The sequence below is a fragment of the Dama dama genome, chromosome 14 (genome assembly GCF_033118175.1).
Source record: "Dama dama isolate Ldn47 chromosome 14, ASM3311817v1, whole genome shotgun sequence".
NCBI classification, from domain to species: domain Eukaryota; kingdom Metazoa; phylum Chordata; class Mammalia; order Artiodactyla; family Cervidae; genus Dama; species Dama dama.
The window spans coordinates 24,200,824-24,216,650 of NC_083694.1; the positions used below are offsets into that span (position 1 = coordinate 24,200,824).

General features: G+C 38.5%; 1 protein-coding gene across 11 annotated transcripts in view; it reads left to right on the forward strand.

Moving 5' to 3' along the window:
• The window catches only part of DISP1 (dispatched RND transporter family member 1), a 227,744-nt gene that overhangs the window by 207,398 nt on the left and 4,519 nt on the right, over positions 1–15,827 (forward strand). For all 11 annotated transcript variants that reach the window (XM_061160106.1, XM_061160108.1, XM_061160103.1 and 8 more), the window contains 4 exons: positions 5,248–5,371; positions 6,204–6,331; positions 6,688–6,785; positions 8,806–8,903. In XM_061160106.1, the coding sequence (XP_061016089.1) occupies positions 5,248–5,371; positions 6,204–6,331; positions 6,688–6,785; positions 8,806–8,903 (448 nt within the window). The remainder of the gene's footprint in view (positions 1–5,247; positions 5,372–6,203; positions 6,332–6,687; positions 6,786–8,805; positions 8,904–15,827) is intronic.

Genomic DNA, 15,827 nt, shown 5'->3' on the forward strand with positions numbered 1-15,827 from the left:
AAAAGAGAAGAGGGATAAGGAAAATATATTAAAGGAAACAAGGGAAGAAACATAGGAGGAAGAGATTTTTTTTAGGAAGCAAGCAATAGCTAAAGTGTTAAATATTGCTTAGGTAAAAGAAGATGAAAACCAAGACAGTTAGTTGATATTGGCAGTTTCAGAAGACTCACCAGAGCAAAAGCCAGGCTCTCAGGGGTTAAGGACTGGGTAGTTGGTCAGGAAAAGAGGCCTGAGGTCCGAGGTACTCATACTCTCTACAGCCTAGCTCTCTGCTCAGAAAGGAAGGGGAGAAAGAAGAGAGGGTTTCCAGAAAGGCAGCAAAGGTCAAAAGAAAAAAAATCTTTGTAAACTAAGAGAGGAAAGTTTACTACAGAGGGTCTTATTGTAATACAAATGGTCCATTTAAAACAGGTCCCCCATGTCACATGAGCATAAGTTCGCCCTGTAAGAACTTAATTTATTTGTTTTAATAGTTATTGCTGATCTTTTTCCAGAGTAAACCCAATAATAAGGTGATTGAGAATCTGTGAGTATGTTTGTTGAGGGACTTGCCATGTATGCGTGTGTGCTTAGTCATGTCCGACTCTCTGCAACCCCATTCTCTGTAGCCCACCAGCCTCGTCTGTCCATGGGATTTTCCAGGCAAGAATACTGGAGTGGGTTGCCATGTTCTCCCCTAGGGATCTTTCCGACCCAGGGATCAAATCCGGGTCTCCTGCACTGCAAGGAGGATTCTTTACCACTTGAGCCATCAAGGTCCATACCTCTTGAAAACTTTAGCAGGGCAGGAACAGCCTGGATCAGGGTGCTAGGCAGCCTGCCCACTCACTTAGATCTGCAGTTTACCCACAAATGCAATCCATTCACCCTGCTCCTGTTATCTGTCATTTTATAGAAGGAGAATGAATCCTTCATATCTGTACTGTTTGATATGTGACCTGTTGAGATGATGATGTGCTCTTTTATATTGGGTTAGTTAAAAAGTTCATTCAGGTTTAGCCATACCGTCATATAGAAAAACCCAAACAAACTCTGGCCAACCCAATACAACAGTGCCATGGGTAGTGCTGCGGGCCTAACCTAAGCAGCTGATACAGCAGTAGGGCCTTGAGGAAAACCGTCACCTGGTCAGTGAGTCATTAAGAAATGACTGCCTGCTGTCATCCAGGAGTTGGAGGAGTGGGTGGCATGTACAATTATGTTGTAGCGTGGTCTAAAGATGTACAAAATTAGATCAGGCAGATGAAAGACAATTACTACATGGTATACAGAGGAACATATTATAGTAAAAGAGTGGTCCTTTGGAAAATTCTTCCAATGCATGTGTAGTTGACTTTTCAGAGAAAAGAATGTGCAGGTCCTTTATTCAAATTTAAACTTAGAATATGTACCTTGAACTCAGATGCATCATGAAGGGAATTAGCTAGAAAAATATAGCTGAAAGATTTATAGGTCATTTTTAATTTCCTTTACTTCTCCAGTTTTCCTGCTTTATTAGATTTTTGTCATAATATTACAACCATTGTCTGGGTTTCATATTATACATGAAACTTTTGTTTCCCACATGGTGCCCATAGCTACACAACATCGTAGCATAGACAGCAGGAAGCAGAAATAGCCTCAGTCATTGAGTGATATTTAGGAGAAACCACTGTCTGAGTGATATTTACTCAAAAGAGTTAGGGCTTTCCCCCCATGGTGCTTTATGTCCTCAGGATAGTGATTCCATTTCTTAAGTGTGAACAGTTGTCTCTAGGAAAGGTTAGCATGTGAAACATGTGCTGTGTGAAGAAGTGGACTTGTAATAGGGTAAGGTTAAACATGTTTGGAAGAAATGTGCTGAAATCACTAATGCCGTAAAGTTTCCATATGTAGTCAGTACACGGATATGGTAGAGAGCAGTGCTGTAAAATCAAAACCAAATGTTTTCAAAGGCAAGAAAAAGCAATTATTGAATGAGTTTTTTAAGATTGCTGTGCATGTGTGCACATTTTTCAAGAACACAAACAAAAAGTCATTATATAGGTAAATTAAACCACAGTATGAAAACTAAGCAATTTGGGGCCCATGGCCTTCTATTGATAACATGTTTGTAGGTAAAAATGCATAACTTTTGGTTTATTTGAAAGAAAATTGATCCATTTAATATAAAGTATAATGAGTAATTGTGTAAGCCTGGAGCCCTTTTCACTTCATAGGGCTGATATTTTAAAGGTCTAAAATGTAAAGGACTTTTTTTTTAAGCCTGAAGCAATGAACAGAAAGTCTCAAATGCACTATTGACAAAGGATTTTATTGCTTCAGACCAGTTACTTTCATCTTGGTTTGCATTTGGTGGAGAAGGAAATAAAGTATAGAAAATATAAGCATTGGGTGTGTTCTGGAAATATGAACGATTCTGACCACTTGGTGTTTACATTTGAACAACTACAATCAGCATATTGTGATTTATGTGTTTTCAATACATTCAGAATTATTCTTAAATTATTCCACCTTATCTAGGATAATTTTTCCTTAATGAGTTTTTAAATGCAGAATTTACAGTCTAGTGAATCATGTTCAAACTCTAAGTCCTTTGGGTCTACATGATTTTGCACAGAGAAATTAAGAGTGTGGCTTAGGAATTTAATTCTAAATGACAGTTTTGGAAAGCATCTGTTTGTGGCAAGTTGACTTATTCTTGATGTCTTTTGTCTCTCTTGTATTCGAATCAAGAGATGATATCATAGTGACTAAGAAGCCAGACTCTTAAACCAGACTACCTGGCTTCCTAGCTTTGTGACTTTTTTTTTAAAGATATAGTTGATATGTAACATTATATTAGTTTCAGGTGTATAACATAATAATTTGATATTCATATGTATTGTGAAACAATCACCACAATAAGTCTAGTTAATATTCATCACTACACACAGTTACAAATTTTTTTTTCTTTCTTGTAGTGAGAACTTTTAAAATCTACTCCCTTAGCAGCTTTCAAATATACAGTATAGTATTATTAACTATAGTTACTGTGTTGTACATTACATCCCCAGGACATACTTGTTTCATGACCAGGGCCAGCTTGTGACTTTGAACAAGTTATTCAACCTGACCATGCCTCAGTTTCATCTCATAAAGTTGTTGTGAGAATTCTGTGAGATAATCTATGTAAAGCATGAGAGCAACTGGAATTCTTAGTGGGTGCAAGCTATTCTTTATTCTCCTAAGGTTGCTTTTAAAAGAAAAATAATGAAAAATGCCTGTGCAAGTACACCCTTAAAACATAATTATGTTATATTTTAACTTTCTTATTAAAATTTAATGTGAAAATCTCCATGAAGCCAGATCTATGAAGTTTAGCGATCAGAATATAAAAATCAGCCATCTATTCTTAGAGACATCTTGTAGCTTTTTTCAGAATTGTAGAGCCACAAGCTTCCTTGAACTGCCAGCATGATTTTGAAGAAAAAACTAAAAATATCTGAGCAAGAAGTCTATTTCAAATGAGCCAGAAATAGCCATCACAGCAGCCCAATGAGCTAACACTATTGAGACTTGAAGAGTAGTTGTCCAGAAGTTAGATGTTTCTTTTCTTCTCTAATAAAAATTCAAGAAACCTGAAGTTGGCAGAATACATTTTGAATTTTAGAAGAGTTCAATTTAGTCAACTTCAATTAAGCACTAAGTTGTTAGCTAGATCTGCAAGCATCAAGTTAGGAAGGCCTGGTCCAGGATCTGATGGAAGGGCCCAGAAACAGGTCTTTCAGTGGAAGATAGTGAATGAGGGTATGGGAAGGGTATCATGAGAAATGACTTGACTGTGGGTTTGGTAACAGGAGTTTCTGAGGTGTAGTAAGAAAACACAGCCAGGCCATGGTGATTAGAGAATTGAGGGAAGATAGACACATGGGTGTTTGTTCATCTAATCAATAGACAGTGACCAAGCACCTTTTAAAAGGCACTGTTTTGCAGACAGGATCTTCTGTATCATTTTTGTATTTGCACAGCAGAAATAGAGACACAGATGCAGAGAATAGCTGTGTGGGTATCAAGGGGGAAGAGGGGGTGGGAGGGATTGGGAGATTGGGATTGACATGTACATAGTACTGATGCTTTGTGTAAACTAGAGGACCAATGAGAACATACAGGGAACTCTACTTAATGTACTGTGGTGGCCTGAAACGGGAAGGATTCCCAGGGGAGGGGATATAATGTGTGTATCTGTATGGCTGATTCACTTTGCTGGACAGTAGAAACAAACACAGCATTGTAAAAAACTATACTCCAATAAAAAATAATTTTCAAAAAAGAAAGTATATAAGTGTTTAGCAAAAAGAACGTGGCACTAATACTGTACTAAATCAACCACTCAATCAATCAAAAGTCTCTGCCCTCATGTAGCTCACAGTCCAGTGGATAAGTTCATTATTGTTGTTCCGTGTCCAACTTTTTGTTTTAACTAAAAGGAAGGTTAATAGGTTTATGGGGAGGTTTCAATTTGGTTTGGTTATTCTTAAGACTTACAGGCTTTCCTGGGTGGCTCAGCAGTAAAGAATCTGTCTGCCAATGCAGGAGACGCAGGTTTGTTCCTTGGGCCAGGAAGATCCCCTGGAGAAGGAAATGGCAACCCACTCTAGTATTCTTGCCTGAAGAATTCCATGGACAGAGGCGGCTGGTAGGCTACAGTCCATGGGGTCACAAAGAGTTGGACTTGACTTAGCATCTAAAACAACAATTCTTAAAGCTTTACCTGAACCTGTTTATGGGCTGGGTTCTTTTTCAAGAGGTGATGGAGTGAAAGTAGGGAGAAAGGAGTAACTGGAGAAACAAAAGTTCTGGAAGAGACTGCAAAAAGGATGGAGCCTCTGTTAAAATATATTTCTTTCCACATAGAAAGTGTAGATTCAAGATCTTTTTCCCAGGCACAGATTTAACAATGAAATATTACTTGTCAGAAATGGACATTATGCTCACTTTCAGATGGTTAGATAGCATCACCGACTCAACAGACATGAATTTGAGCAAACTCCAGGAGCTAGTGAAAGACAGGGAAGCCTGGCATATTGCAGCCCATGGAGTCACAAAGAGTCAGACATGACTTAGCAACTGAGAAACAACAGTTTATAATCTCATTAGATCTTTCATTGACAAATACCTGTACCAGGTCTGAAGTAGGAAGAATGAACAAATTGCTCTGTTAGGTAGTGAAAAAACTTTACTCTGCTTCTAAGCGGCTTTCTCTGTGATCCCTCTCTGCTCTTGTAGTTACGCAGCCCTGATAGCAGACTGGCCTGTGGTCGTCTTGGGCCTGTGCACGGTGTTCATCGTGGTCTGTGCCTTGGTTGGAGTATTAGTGCCAGAGCTTCCCGATTTCTCTGATCCATTGCTGGTAAGGAAAACTGAGCCAATAGAATCTGCTGGTCTATTTTATTTAGCCTTCGATCATCTCAAAAAAATAAGCACTTTAAGACACTTTGTCTTATGTTATCTAGTACCCTCTCTTTTGAAACCTTCTCAAGCCATCAGTAAGTACAGTCATTTTCTGAAAGAGGGAAGACTTGTCTGCATTCTCAGGTTCTCAAAGGGGGTCAAGGAACTTGCTCACCATCAAAAATCTGGAAACCTGTTTCTTGGTCTCCATGTTAACCTAAAGAGCTGTAAATTGGAGAATCTGCAGACTATAAAAACATTTTCACAAAATCTTTAAAACCAAAATGTCACTTTTTTTTTCCTGAGGAAGTTAAAGGAATTTCAGTGTTACTAAGAGAGAGCAGGGTCTGTTTTTAAGGATTGATAGATGTCCCTCGGGTGTGGAATAGGGAGGAAAATATGAATGAGGATAATTATAACGATAAACTCTTTGTAAAACATGCATAACATAATTTAATTTGACCATGATGTTTTATAACATAAAAATAGGTATTTACTAAATGCTAGGGATGCATATAGAAGAGAAGCTTCAGATAAGTTTTTTATCCTCCTTTTTCCTGAGATATGTAACATACCAAAGAATCAGGCTGATTTGTCACAGTAAATAGGTGATCATTATTATGTCGAATCATCTTGTTTTAATGCAGTTCACCTCTGGAGTAGCTGTGAGGAACGTATTTATTTTCTGTTGAAAGCTATCCATCACCTTGACATTGCCTTCCCAAGCTGTTATAACTATACTTAGCCTGAAATGAAGTACACTAATGGGAATTTGTAATATTTTGCCTTAGGGTTTTGAACCAAGAGGGACTGCAATAGGCCAGAGACTGGTCACATGGAATAACATGGTGAAAAATACAGGATACAAGGCAACATTAGCAAATTACCCCTTTAAATATGCAGATGAACAAGCCAAAAGGTAACCATTTATTAACTTTTAGACAAAACACTGCTAATGAATTCCACTTCTAAACACTGCCTGAGCAAAGCAATTCCATCTGAAATGTGTGGCTCAAAATCTTTACCACTGAACGTGTTAAAATTGTCATTGTCTTTTAAGATTGTGTTGTCTGTTAGTAAAGGTTTGGGTTTGGGTTTTTTTTTTTTTCCTTTTTCAGAAGTGAGAAAATTAATGGCGGTTGCTTATGCCCATCCATCCAACTTAATACCAAGCACTAAATAGGTCATGACTTCGAGGCAGTACTGTAACCGGTAGGTTTCTCATCCTTGGAATGGTGAGGACTTGACTGAAGATCAAATTGTGTTCCATTTCAGCCATCGGGATGATAGATGGTCAGACGATCATTATGAAAGAGAGAAGAGAGAAGTTGACTGGAACTTCCACAAGGACAGCTTTTTCTGTGACGTTCCAAGTGAGTGGCATCATAGATGACAAACCTCTCAGAGTTTCCTGAGATTGAACGAGATTGATAACCTAGACTGTTGGGTATATGTGACTGGTCACACAGCTTTACTGTTTCTGTCATGCTTCAAGAGATTTTGTTTAATTAACTTGTAATTTTACTTCTCTAGGTTAGTCAACCACTAATCTGAATTTATTTACCTATAATTAAAAAAAACAATGAACAAAAAAGAAAAAAATAATAAGAGAGGATTGAGTTATAGCCGGTTTTAAGAAAGATATAAATCTAATAAAATTATTGACCTTGCTCAATATTTTAAGTCATTTAAAAAAACTCCTTGCACATATTTTTAGATTGAACCCTGAAATAATCTACTGTCAAAACACCTGTATTAATAGCCTTCTTGTGCCTGCCTTGTCATTAGGCATTAGAGGAAGAAAGACGAACAATTAAAGTCCAGAGGTTCAAAGCTTGCATGCCTCAATGACCCAGCTCATGTATGGATGAGATAAGTGAACTGAGTTAAGACAGCAGGAAGTGATGGTGATTGAAGAGTATATGGCAGAATATGGCCTTGAAAAAATGAGGGCCCAAATATTGTAAGAAATTCCCAGAGGCCAGGAATCCTGATTTCAGTATGGCATCACAGATCTCTAAATGTTGGCAGCAAATTCACTAAACAGAATCGGCTGTGGCCTAGAGTCAGCCTGGTTCCTCTGTAGCTGCCAGGAAAGAAGAGTTCAGGGCCTCAGAGAAACATGTTTAACTTTGCGTGTCACTGATTAGCCCTCATGGTTACAAGTGGGGAATTGTGATAACTTCAATCTCTGATTAAGTGAATATTAACAGTGAAGCTTCTTTGGTTTCAGCTTTTTTTGTTGTTGAAAATCCTTCTAAGATGTGTTTTTTTCTTATCTTCTTAGATCACTAGGGAACCTACCTGATTGGGTCTTAGGTGTTTCTATATCTATTCAAACTTGAGGGTCTTTGTCTTGAAGACAGAAGTTTACTAAAGAAAACTTTGTGACCATTAATAAATGCTCATGTAATAAAGCTTTATTCATAAATTTGCAAAATGATTTTCTTTGTACCATTTGGCATTTCGATCATATAAAATTAACCTACTTTGTTTCCGTTCACTTATGTTAATTTTTTAATGGGTAAGGGAGCAGAAACAGTACTTATTGAGCACCTATTTTTCAGTATCTCATTTAATTCTCAACACTTACTTGAGAAGGTGTTGCTGTCTTTATTTTACAGATGAGGATCTGAGGCTCAGGAAAGCTGTTAGTTGCCTAAGATCACCTCGCTAGTAAATGACAGAAGCTGGTTACAACCCAGTTTTCACTTTAAAGACCATGTTCTTTCCAGGATATCACACAGCCTCCCTTGTTCGGAAATATATTTTGTAACAGTATGATTTTCAAAATATTTTTTCTAGAACTCTGAACACTCAGCAAGAATGAGGAGTGAGTCTGTGATCCTGGCCAGCATTCTGTGTTTAGTTGACTTTAGTTAGTGCTTTAACATTGATCATTTGCCATCTTTGCTCTCTAGTTAGCTGCCACAGAGAACACCCTTTTTTTTTTTTTTTTTTTTTTTGAGAACACCCTTATAATCCATTCTTGATATGCCCTGGTGCCTCATTCTTTGATTTTATATACCACTGTGGTGATATGTTGTGAAATTAAGAGGGAGGCATTCAATTGATTTTCTGCCAAAAGTTCTTATGGATTGTTCTTCCTAATTACAGTCTGATCAGAACTAGATATGTCACATAACTGCTACAATTTTTAAGATACAGTGAGTCGACAAAGGCTTTGAGCTAAAGCAATATGTAAAAAAAAATCTTTTTTTTTTTTTTTTTTTTTTTTACATTTTTCTCCTGGAATTTAATGAAAGACAGGATTCCCCACTGCTAATGAATTGCCCATGTGGTTTCCCAGTTTGAATTATTTCTGAATGCTTAGTCTTCTGAAATAAATTAATAATTTATAAACCTTTTTCTTTTTTTTTCCCCTGTCACCAGGTGACCGATATTCCAGAGTAGTATTTACTTCAGCTGGAGGGGAGACATTGTGGAATTTACCTGCAATTAAATCAATGTGCAATGTAGATAATTCAAGGGTATGTAAAGTAAAACTGAAATCTGTTCAGCACAAATAAGGTTGTATTTCTGAAACTCCTTTTACTGCTGAGCCTGGTGCCTGATCAGATGAAAGCACTTAAGTGGCTTACCTACTGAAGAATAAACACCAGGAGAATGGCTTTGCATTCTTTCGACCCCAGGATCAAAGTGTTTCTGTTTCCCCACCTTTAAAACATACCATCTTCCTTAATAAAGATCTCTTTCTTTCCCACTCATGTTCTTTGTCCTTCATAGTCTTTTGTGTTATTTCACAGCTTATTTCCTTTCAGGATAATAGTTAAGCCTTTTTTTCTTCTTTTGTTGTATTTTCTCTTTCCTAGTTTCATTGTTCACTCCATTTTTCCCCCTGAGGCAATTGTCAGCATCTTAATTATGCAATGAAATGCTCACCTTTCTGGCAATCAATGGATCCTTTTGGCCGGTGACCTCAAAGGAAAACTTAGGGCACAGGCTAGGAAAGAGGACATCAAAGAGCATAAATACAATATCTATGGAAATGGCCTGAGTAATCCAATCCAGATTGTTCTGAATTCTGAACACCTTGATGCTTTAACAAGACATAAGGATATAAGAAGACAGGTACTTCCACTCCTAATCTTCTGTAGAGCACCAGAAAATATAAAGTCAACTACCAGGCTTGGAAGAGCAGTCTATTTCATGTGTTCAGACGTAGTTTCTCCAAGTAGAAACTGCTGGTCACTAAGATCACTAATGGCCTCATCCAAGCACAGTAACAAGGCAGAAGAGGAACTTGTATTCTGGGCATAATTCCATTCTCAATTAATGTCTCGACTTGATCACTACCAACTTCAGCTGGTCTACCTGACCGTGGAGCATTGTCAAGTGAGAAACTCCAGCATGAAACCCAATAAAATGTAAAATCACTTGTCAGTTGAAAATCTAATCACATGCTCTAAGAGCTAGACTGACAATCCAGGGAAATAAATCACCTGTTCTACTAACAGGATTCTTTACTGCATAGGAGGTAGAAAGGACCCTTTGAGGTCACCCTCAGACCAGCACTGTCCCTGTGCTGATAAAAGGACCTTCTGAGAACTGAGTGCCTTACCCAGGTCACCTAGTTAGTTGGTCCCAGATCTTCTGACTTCATTCTTCATTCGGAGAGGCCATTTACATATTTTGAAAATAACTTTTGCATGGATGAGGATATCAGGATTTTCTGTGAGTGCCATCTTGTCTCTCTGCAACTCCAAATAGACCAAAGTCACAAACCATCTGTAAACAGCCTACAGTTTCTTCATCAGTGAGCCATTTTGGTCATATTTTGTTCTGTTCTACAATGATCAGTGGATTTTTGAAAGCTACTATGAGCATATTTCTCCTTGTTATGGGTTACAACCGTTCTCATACAGAAAGTTGACTCTAAAGTTAACTTTAGAGAGCACTTGCTGTGTGCAAGGCTTTATGCTGGGTATTTTACATCTCTCACAGTAGACCTGTGACCTTGGAATAATACCTTTTAATGGATGAGCAGTTAAGCTTAGAGAAGTTAAGCCAGTCTGGTTACTTTATAATCACACCTTGGATGAAAACAGTTCATTAACCTCTTAGACCCTGTTATTCCTACCCTTGCAGTTAATCTTTAGACCTTCCCTCCCTTGAAGACACTAAAGTGATTGAATTCACTCAATTGATTAACAGCTGATGTTTTTTGAGTGTTACTGATATTTGTCAGGAAGTATTCTAAATACTTTAATGAATTATTTCATTTAATTCTAACAACAGTTTAGGAATGAAACACTGTTATTTTGCCTGTTTTGCAGATGAGAAAGTTCACACAGGTGGCAAGTGACAGATGCAGGATTTGAACCCAGCCAAGTCTTAATTCCAGAGCCTCCCAGGTGGCTCGGTGGTAAATAATTCACCTGCCAATAGAAGCAGTGTGGGTTCGATCCCTGGGTCGGGAATGTCCTCTGGAGGAGAAAATGGCAACCCACTCCAGTATTCTTGCCTGGGAAATCCCATGGACTGAGGAGCCTGGCAAGCTACAGTCTGTGGGGTCTCAAAGAGTCAGATATGACTGAGCAACTAAACAACAACAAAAGTCTAATTCTAGAGTCTGTGCCTTTACCCTCCATTCTTTATGCTTCCATAATGCAGATTACTGTTCCCTCTCCCATTTATGTTTTGCGTTGTTTTGCTATATATACCATTTCCCACTCAAGTGAACCTCAAAGAATCATCATGGCCTAGAATAGAAAAAGTACCTTTTAAAAAGCTAGCAATTTATTCTATGAGTACATCTTAGATTTTTAATGAACTCAAAAACTCTAAAACCAGTAAGCAGTACTGTGCCATTATAGCTTTCATAAGTGAAGAGTATATTATATATACATATATGTGTATATTTCAGATGATAAAATATCAGCACCAGTAGGAACCTTACAAAAAGGCATACAGAAAGGATAAATAATTGAATGAATTACTTGAAGGGACAATAGTGGGTGGAAAATAAAGCTAAGGATGAGATTGGACATACAATAATGCATACCCCACAATTCTGTGTATTTGCATGGTGGTGAGCTTCAAATTTGTCTTTAACTTCCCTGGCAACCAGCGCAGAGGAATTCATGGTCAGAGACAAAAGTCACTTAAATAGAGCTACAGATTTGTTTTTTAGAAGAAACCCATCTTGCCTTCATACTAAGACCGGAAAAGATTGTTCCCATACTTCCAAAAGAAGTATGATGTTCTGAAGAAAGTTCTTAACAGCAGGTTTAGCAGGTTTATGAGAGGTACAGTGCTGATTCTTACTTGGTTTGTAAACCATATCTCAAGTAGGTTGGTACTTGAGATATACCAGAAGATTTTCTACAAGGGATAAAGCAATGAAATCTCAATACCATGGTTTCTAATGGTTTGGCTTGAAGCATCTGCAAAATTTAAACTACTGAAAAAAGTAGATGTACTTTGCTTGTCGTTTTTTCTCTACTGAGCTCATAATAACAATGGTTAGCTGTGAGTTCAAGCCTATACTCACTTCCTTGAAAGAATGTAACAATCTGTAGTACTTTTGTGAAAATGTGAGGAACAGACCCAAAGACACATCTGAATGAATGGTCAAGCCACTTACAGATGCATACCAGTAAATGAGTAAACATAACCAAGGCCCTGAAATTCTGCCTCAAGGAGTATGGTTGTAATTTGAGCTTTTTAAATTAAATGCTATTTTTGCCAATTGCAAATACCCTTGTATTCTAGCCTCAAACTCTTGCTGTGAACCTAGAACAATGTGTTTCTCACAGAGATAATATATTTAGTGATGTCTTGTGCCCACTCAGTTGTGTCTGACTCTGTTTGACTCCATGAACTGTAGCCCTTCAGGTTCCTCTGTCCATGGGATTTCCCAGGGAAGAATACTGGAGTGGGCTGCCATTTCCTCCTCCAGAGGATCTTCCCAACTCAGGGATCAAACCCACGCCTTCTTTGTTTCCTCCATTAAAGGCAGCTTCTTTACTGCTTGAGCCATCAGGGAATAATATCTAGTGGTTAACGATTCAGATTTCAGATTATTACTGTACCTTTTTGAATCTCCCAGCCCAAGACCCTTCGGGGATTTTTATTTGTTATGGTGCTTTGAGCAAACAGTGTCCTGAGGCTACTTGACAGTCTTTCCTTTTTCCCCCCCTCAAATCCTCACTATCATACCTAAGCACTTGATTATTAACAATGATCAAGTTGAATGAGACACATATGAAATGATACAGAGCAGAAGAGCTTCATCGTTGGTCAGTTGACTCCAGAAAGCATCTGGTAATCAGTGTAATGTCACCATGAGACCAGGTGTTTTGGTTGTTGCCTGCCTGTGTTGATAGCACATTGAGTTCAAACACCAGTTCCCATTTAAATTACATACCACTTGTACTCACAGTTTAAATGGGTGTTGGTTTCTAGAGTGTAGAGCTTCTGTTTCTGATGCTGTGTCTGTCTCGTCACAGAATGCTTGGTTTCTTAGACTCTCTCAAAAGGGGACTCAGTTGCTTCCTCCGACTGTCTCCATTACTTTTTATTGCGCTTTTGCATTCCTGTAGGGCATGCTGGCAGAGAGTCATTAGTAACAAAGACGTTTGTATGTCTAATCTTGACTGCTGGAAACTCTTTACCCTGTTTTTAATCTTTGTGCACTGTAGAAGTTGGTGCTCAGAGGAATCAGCTTGTAGTAGGGATTTGAAATTTGGTACCCTTTTTACTTACGTAGCTTTTGTGGACAGCTGGAATGCACCTCCCTCCTCCGAAGCTTAGAAGACTCTAGAAATGTGTTTCCTGATGCTTGGAGATTTTGTTTGTTTGGTTTTATTTTTTGGCCACACCATGCAGCATGTAATGGGGGTCTGAGTTCCTCAACCAGGGATTGAACACAAGCCCTCTGCAGTGGAAGCTCAGAGTCTTAACCACTGGATTGCCAGGGAAGTTCCCTGATGCTTGTTTTAAAGAAAGCTCTGGAGCCCTTGCATTTTCTTTCATCTCTAGGCTCCCTTCAACTTTTATACGTGAGGAACTTAGTCACGTGGGGAGTGAGAGTCCAGCCGTTGATTGAACCTGGTATTAAGGACTTAATTTTCTTGCCTTTATTGTTTTCTCCACGTCTTACCATGTCTCCAACTTGGCCATTAGATTTGAAAGTTAAGGTATCATTTAAACTCTGCTGGTTTCTTCTTTTTCTCTATGTGAAGACAGCTCCACCCCTGCTCCCATCTGACCAGGGAAGTGTGCAAAGGCGTGTTATTACCACACAAGCAAAATGATTTCCTAAAACTCCCATCTGTGAATACCTAGAATGAAAAGGGCGTTCCCTCATGAGAGCTGCAAGAAATGGCTCTCAGAAACTCCATCCTTATTTTTATAAACTTCAAAGATTTCAAAATCATTCCTATGATGGCAAAAATATGCAAAGCTGCAGCTGCCTTCTGCATGAAGATACACCTGCTTGCCAAGCCCTTTCAGCCCCACAGTGTAACATATCACTCTGTATCGCGCTGTCTCCGTCCCAGATGACTAAGCCGTGCTTCTCTCTCATTGCAGTTACAGACTTTGGCACTCTGTTCACAGGTTCACATAGACTCATAAACATAATATGTTGCTTCTCATGCGAATTGTCATTGTTGCTTTTCTTGTCTGATTTCCCCACCTCACCATGAGCAACTTGAGGGCAGGACCAATTTGCCTTATTTGTCTTGCATGGGTGCTCAATAAATATTTTTTCTTTTGGATGGATGGATGGATGGATGGATGGATGGGGACATACAGCATCACTCCCTGAAAGCCTAAATGACCCTTGAGCTCCATGCCAGGGCACTGGCATCCAACTCAGGATAAATGTCTGTTTTCTGTCCTTATTTTTTACCCTCTAAAACAGTCCTCAAAAACTGTTTTCCAAAGGTTGTACATCAGCCAGCATCACCTTTGAATGTGAGGATTGGCCCTCCAGAGGCTCATTAGCATTTATTTTTGATAGCAGCCATCAAAGTAGTATTTGGTCTGTGTTTGTCATGTCCAACTTTTTAATCTCTGGTCAGATACACACATAAAAAACCCTCTGCAATTCTTTTAAAAGGTTAGTCAAGGACAGAATTCTGTGCCTTTTCCCCCAGTTTTAGCTGGCAACCCTGTTTCCTTTATCTTTGGCATTTGGTTATTTGGACAAGTACAGATATGTTCTTTCTAGCTGATAGTGGGTTTTTTAATGGATACGGTTCATTTTCTTCCATTTGAAAACTGTCAGACACCATGCATTACCTTTCTTTCAATTCAGTAGGCTGAGCCCAGGGACTTGCCTATTATTTCTTTATGGGATAAAACTGGTTATCTGAGAGATGCTATTCCAGGATTTCCTGTTATTTATTAGGTGATTCAGTTCCCCCGAGTGAGCTTATGTGAATGTTTTTACATAGAAACAATTAAATGTTAATCATCCTGTTTTATGAAATGCCCAGTAATTATCACTCTCTAAAAACGAGCTTGAAAATCAAGCCTTTGTTAAAATCAGCATTATTTTAGTATATTGTATAACAACCCTTTGATTCATTTTTTTAACTCCCAATAGAGTATCTTAAAAAAAAAAATAACTTTTTAGTATGGAAATTATCAAACAGATGTAAAAGTAGAATAGTAGAATGAATCCCTATGTGCAGGTCACCAAACTTCAGCAGTTCCCAGTATATGGCCAATCTCCTTTCATCTACTCTTTGGCCCTTGCAAGATAAGTCCCAGTAAAGTATGCTGATCACCAGGGCTTAGTGAGTTACAAGTAACTTGGTTCTTGGATAAGTCTGAGTTCTAAAGATGATTTGTGCCAACATCTCTACTTTGAGAAAATATTTCAGTGCATGATTGATAAAATAGCAACCCACTCCAGTATTCTTACCAGGAAAATCCCAAGGACAGAGGAACCTGGCGGCCTACAGTCCAAGGGGTCGCAAAGAGTCGGATATGACTGAGCATACACACATACTTCAATAAAAGGGAAAGGGTAGTTTTAATCTCATTAGAAAAAAAAATACCATGAGCCCTTCTTGAACTTTGGAGTTTCTTCCCTGGAACAACATTTGGTAGATAGAAATGAGGAAAGTGATAGAAGTGGGTCGTCTTTAGCCCTGGTGCTTCCAGAGAAGTCTCTGGACAGGCTCGAGAGCAGGGGGATATTTCATACTCTCAGCCTCAGGGTAGAGGGGACATTCATGTAATTTATAGATTTTTAAAGCAATAGGATTGTGCAGGCTTCATTCTAACCTTACCAATGCCACCTTTGGCATTGGAACAGATTTCAATTTTCTATAAGAAGAAGAGCCATAAGAAGAAAAGCCTTCTCCAGGAATAGTGTTCCAAATGAAATACTGTCCACATTAAATCCAGAGTTGTTAGACTTACTAATATGCAGCAGA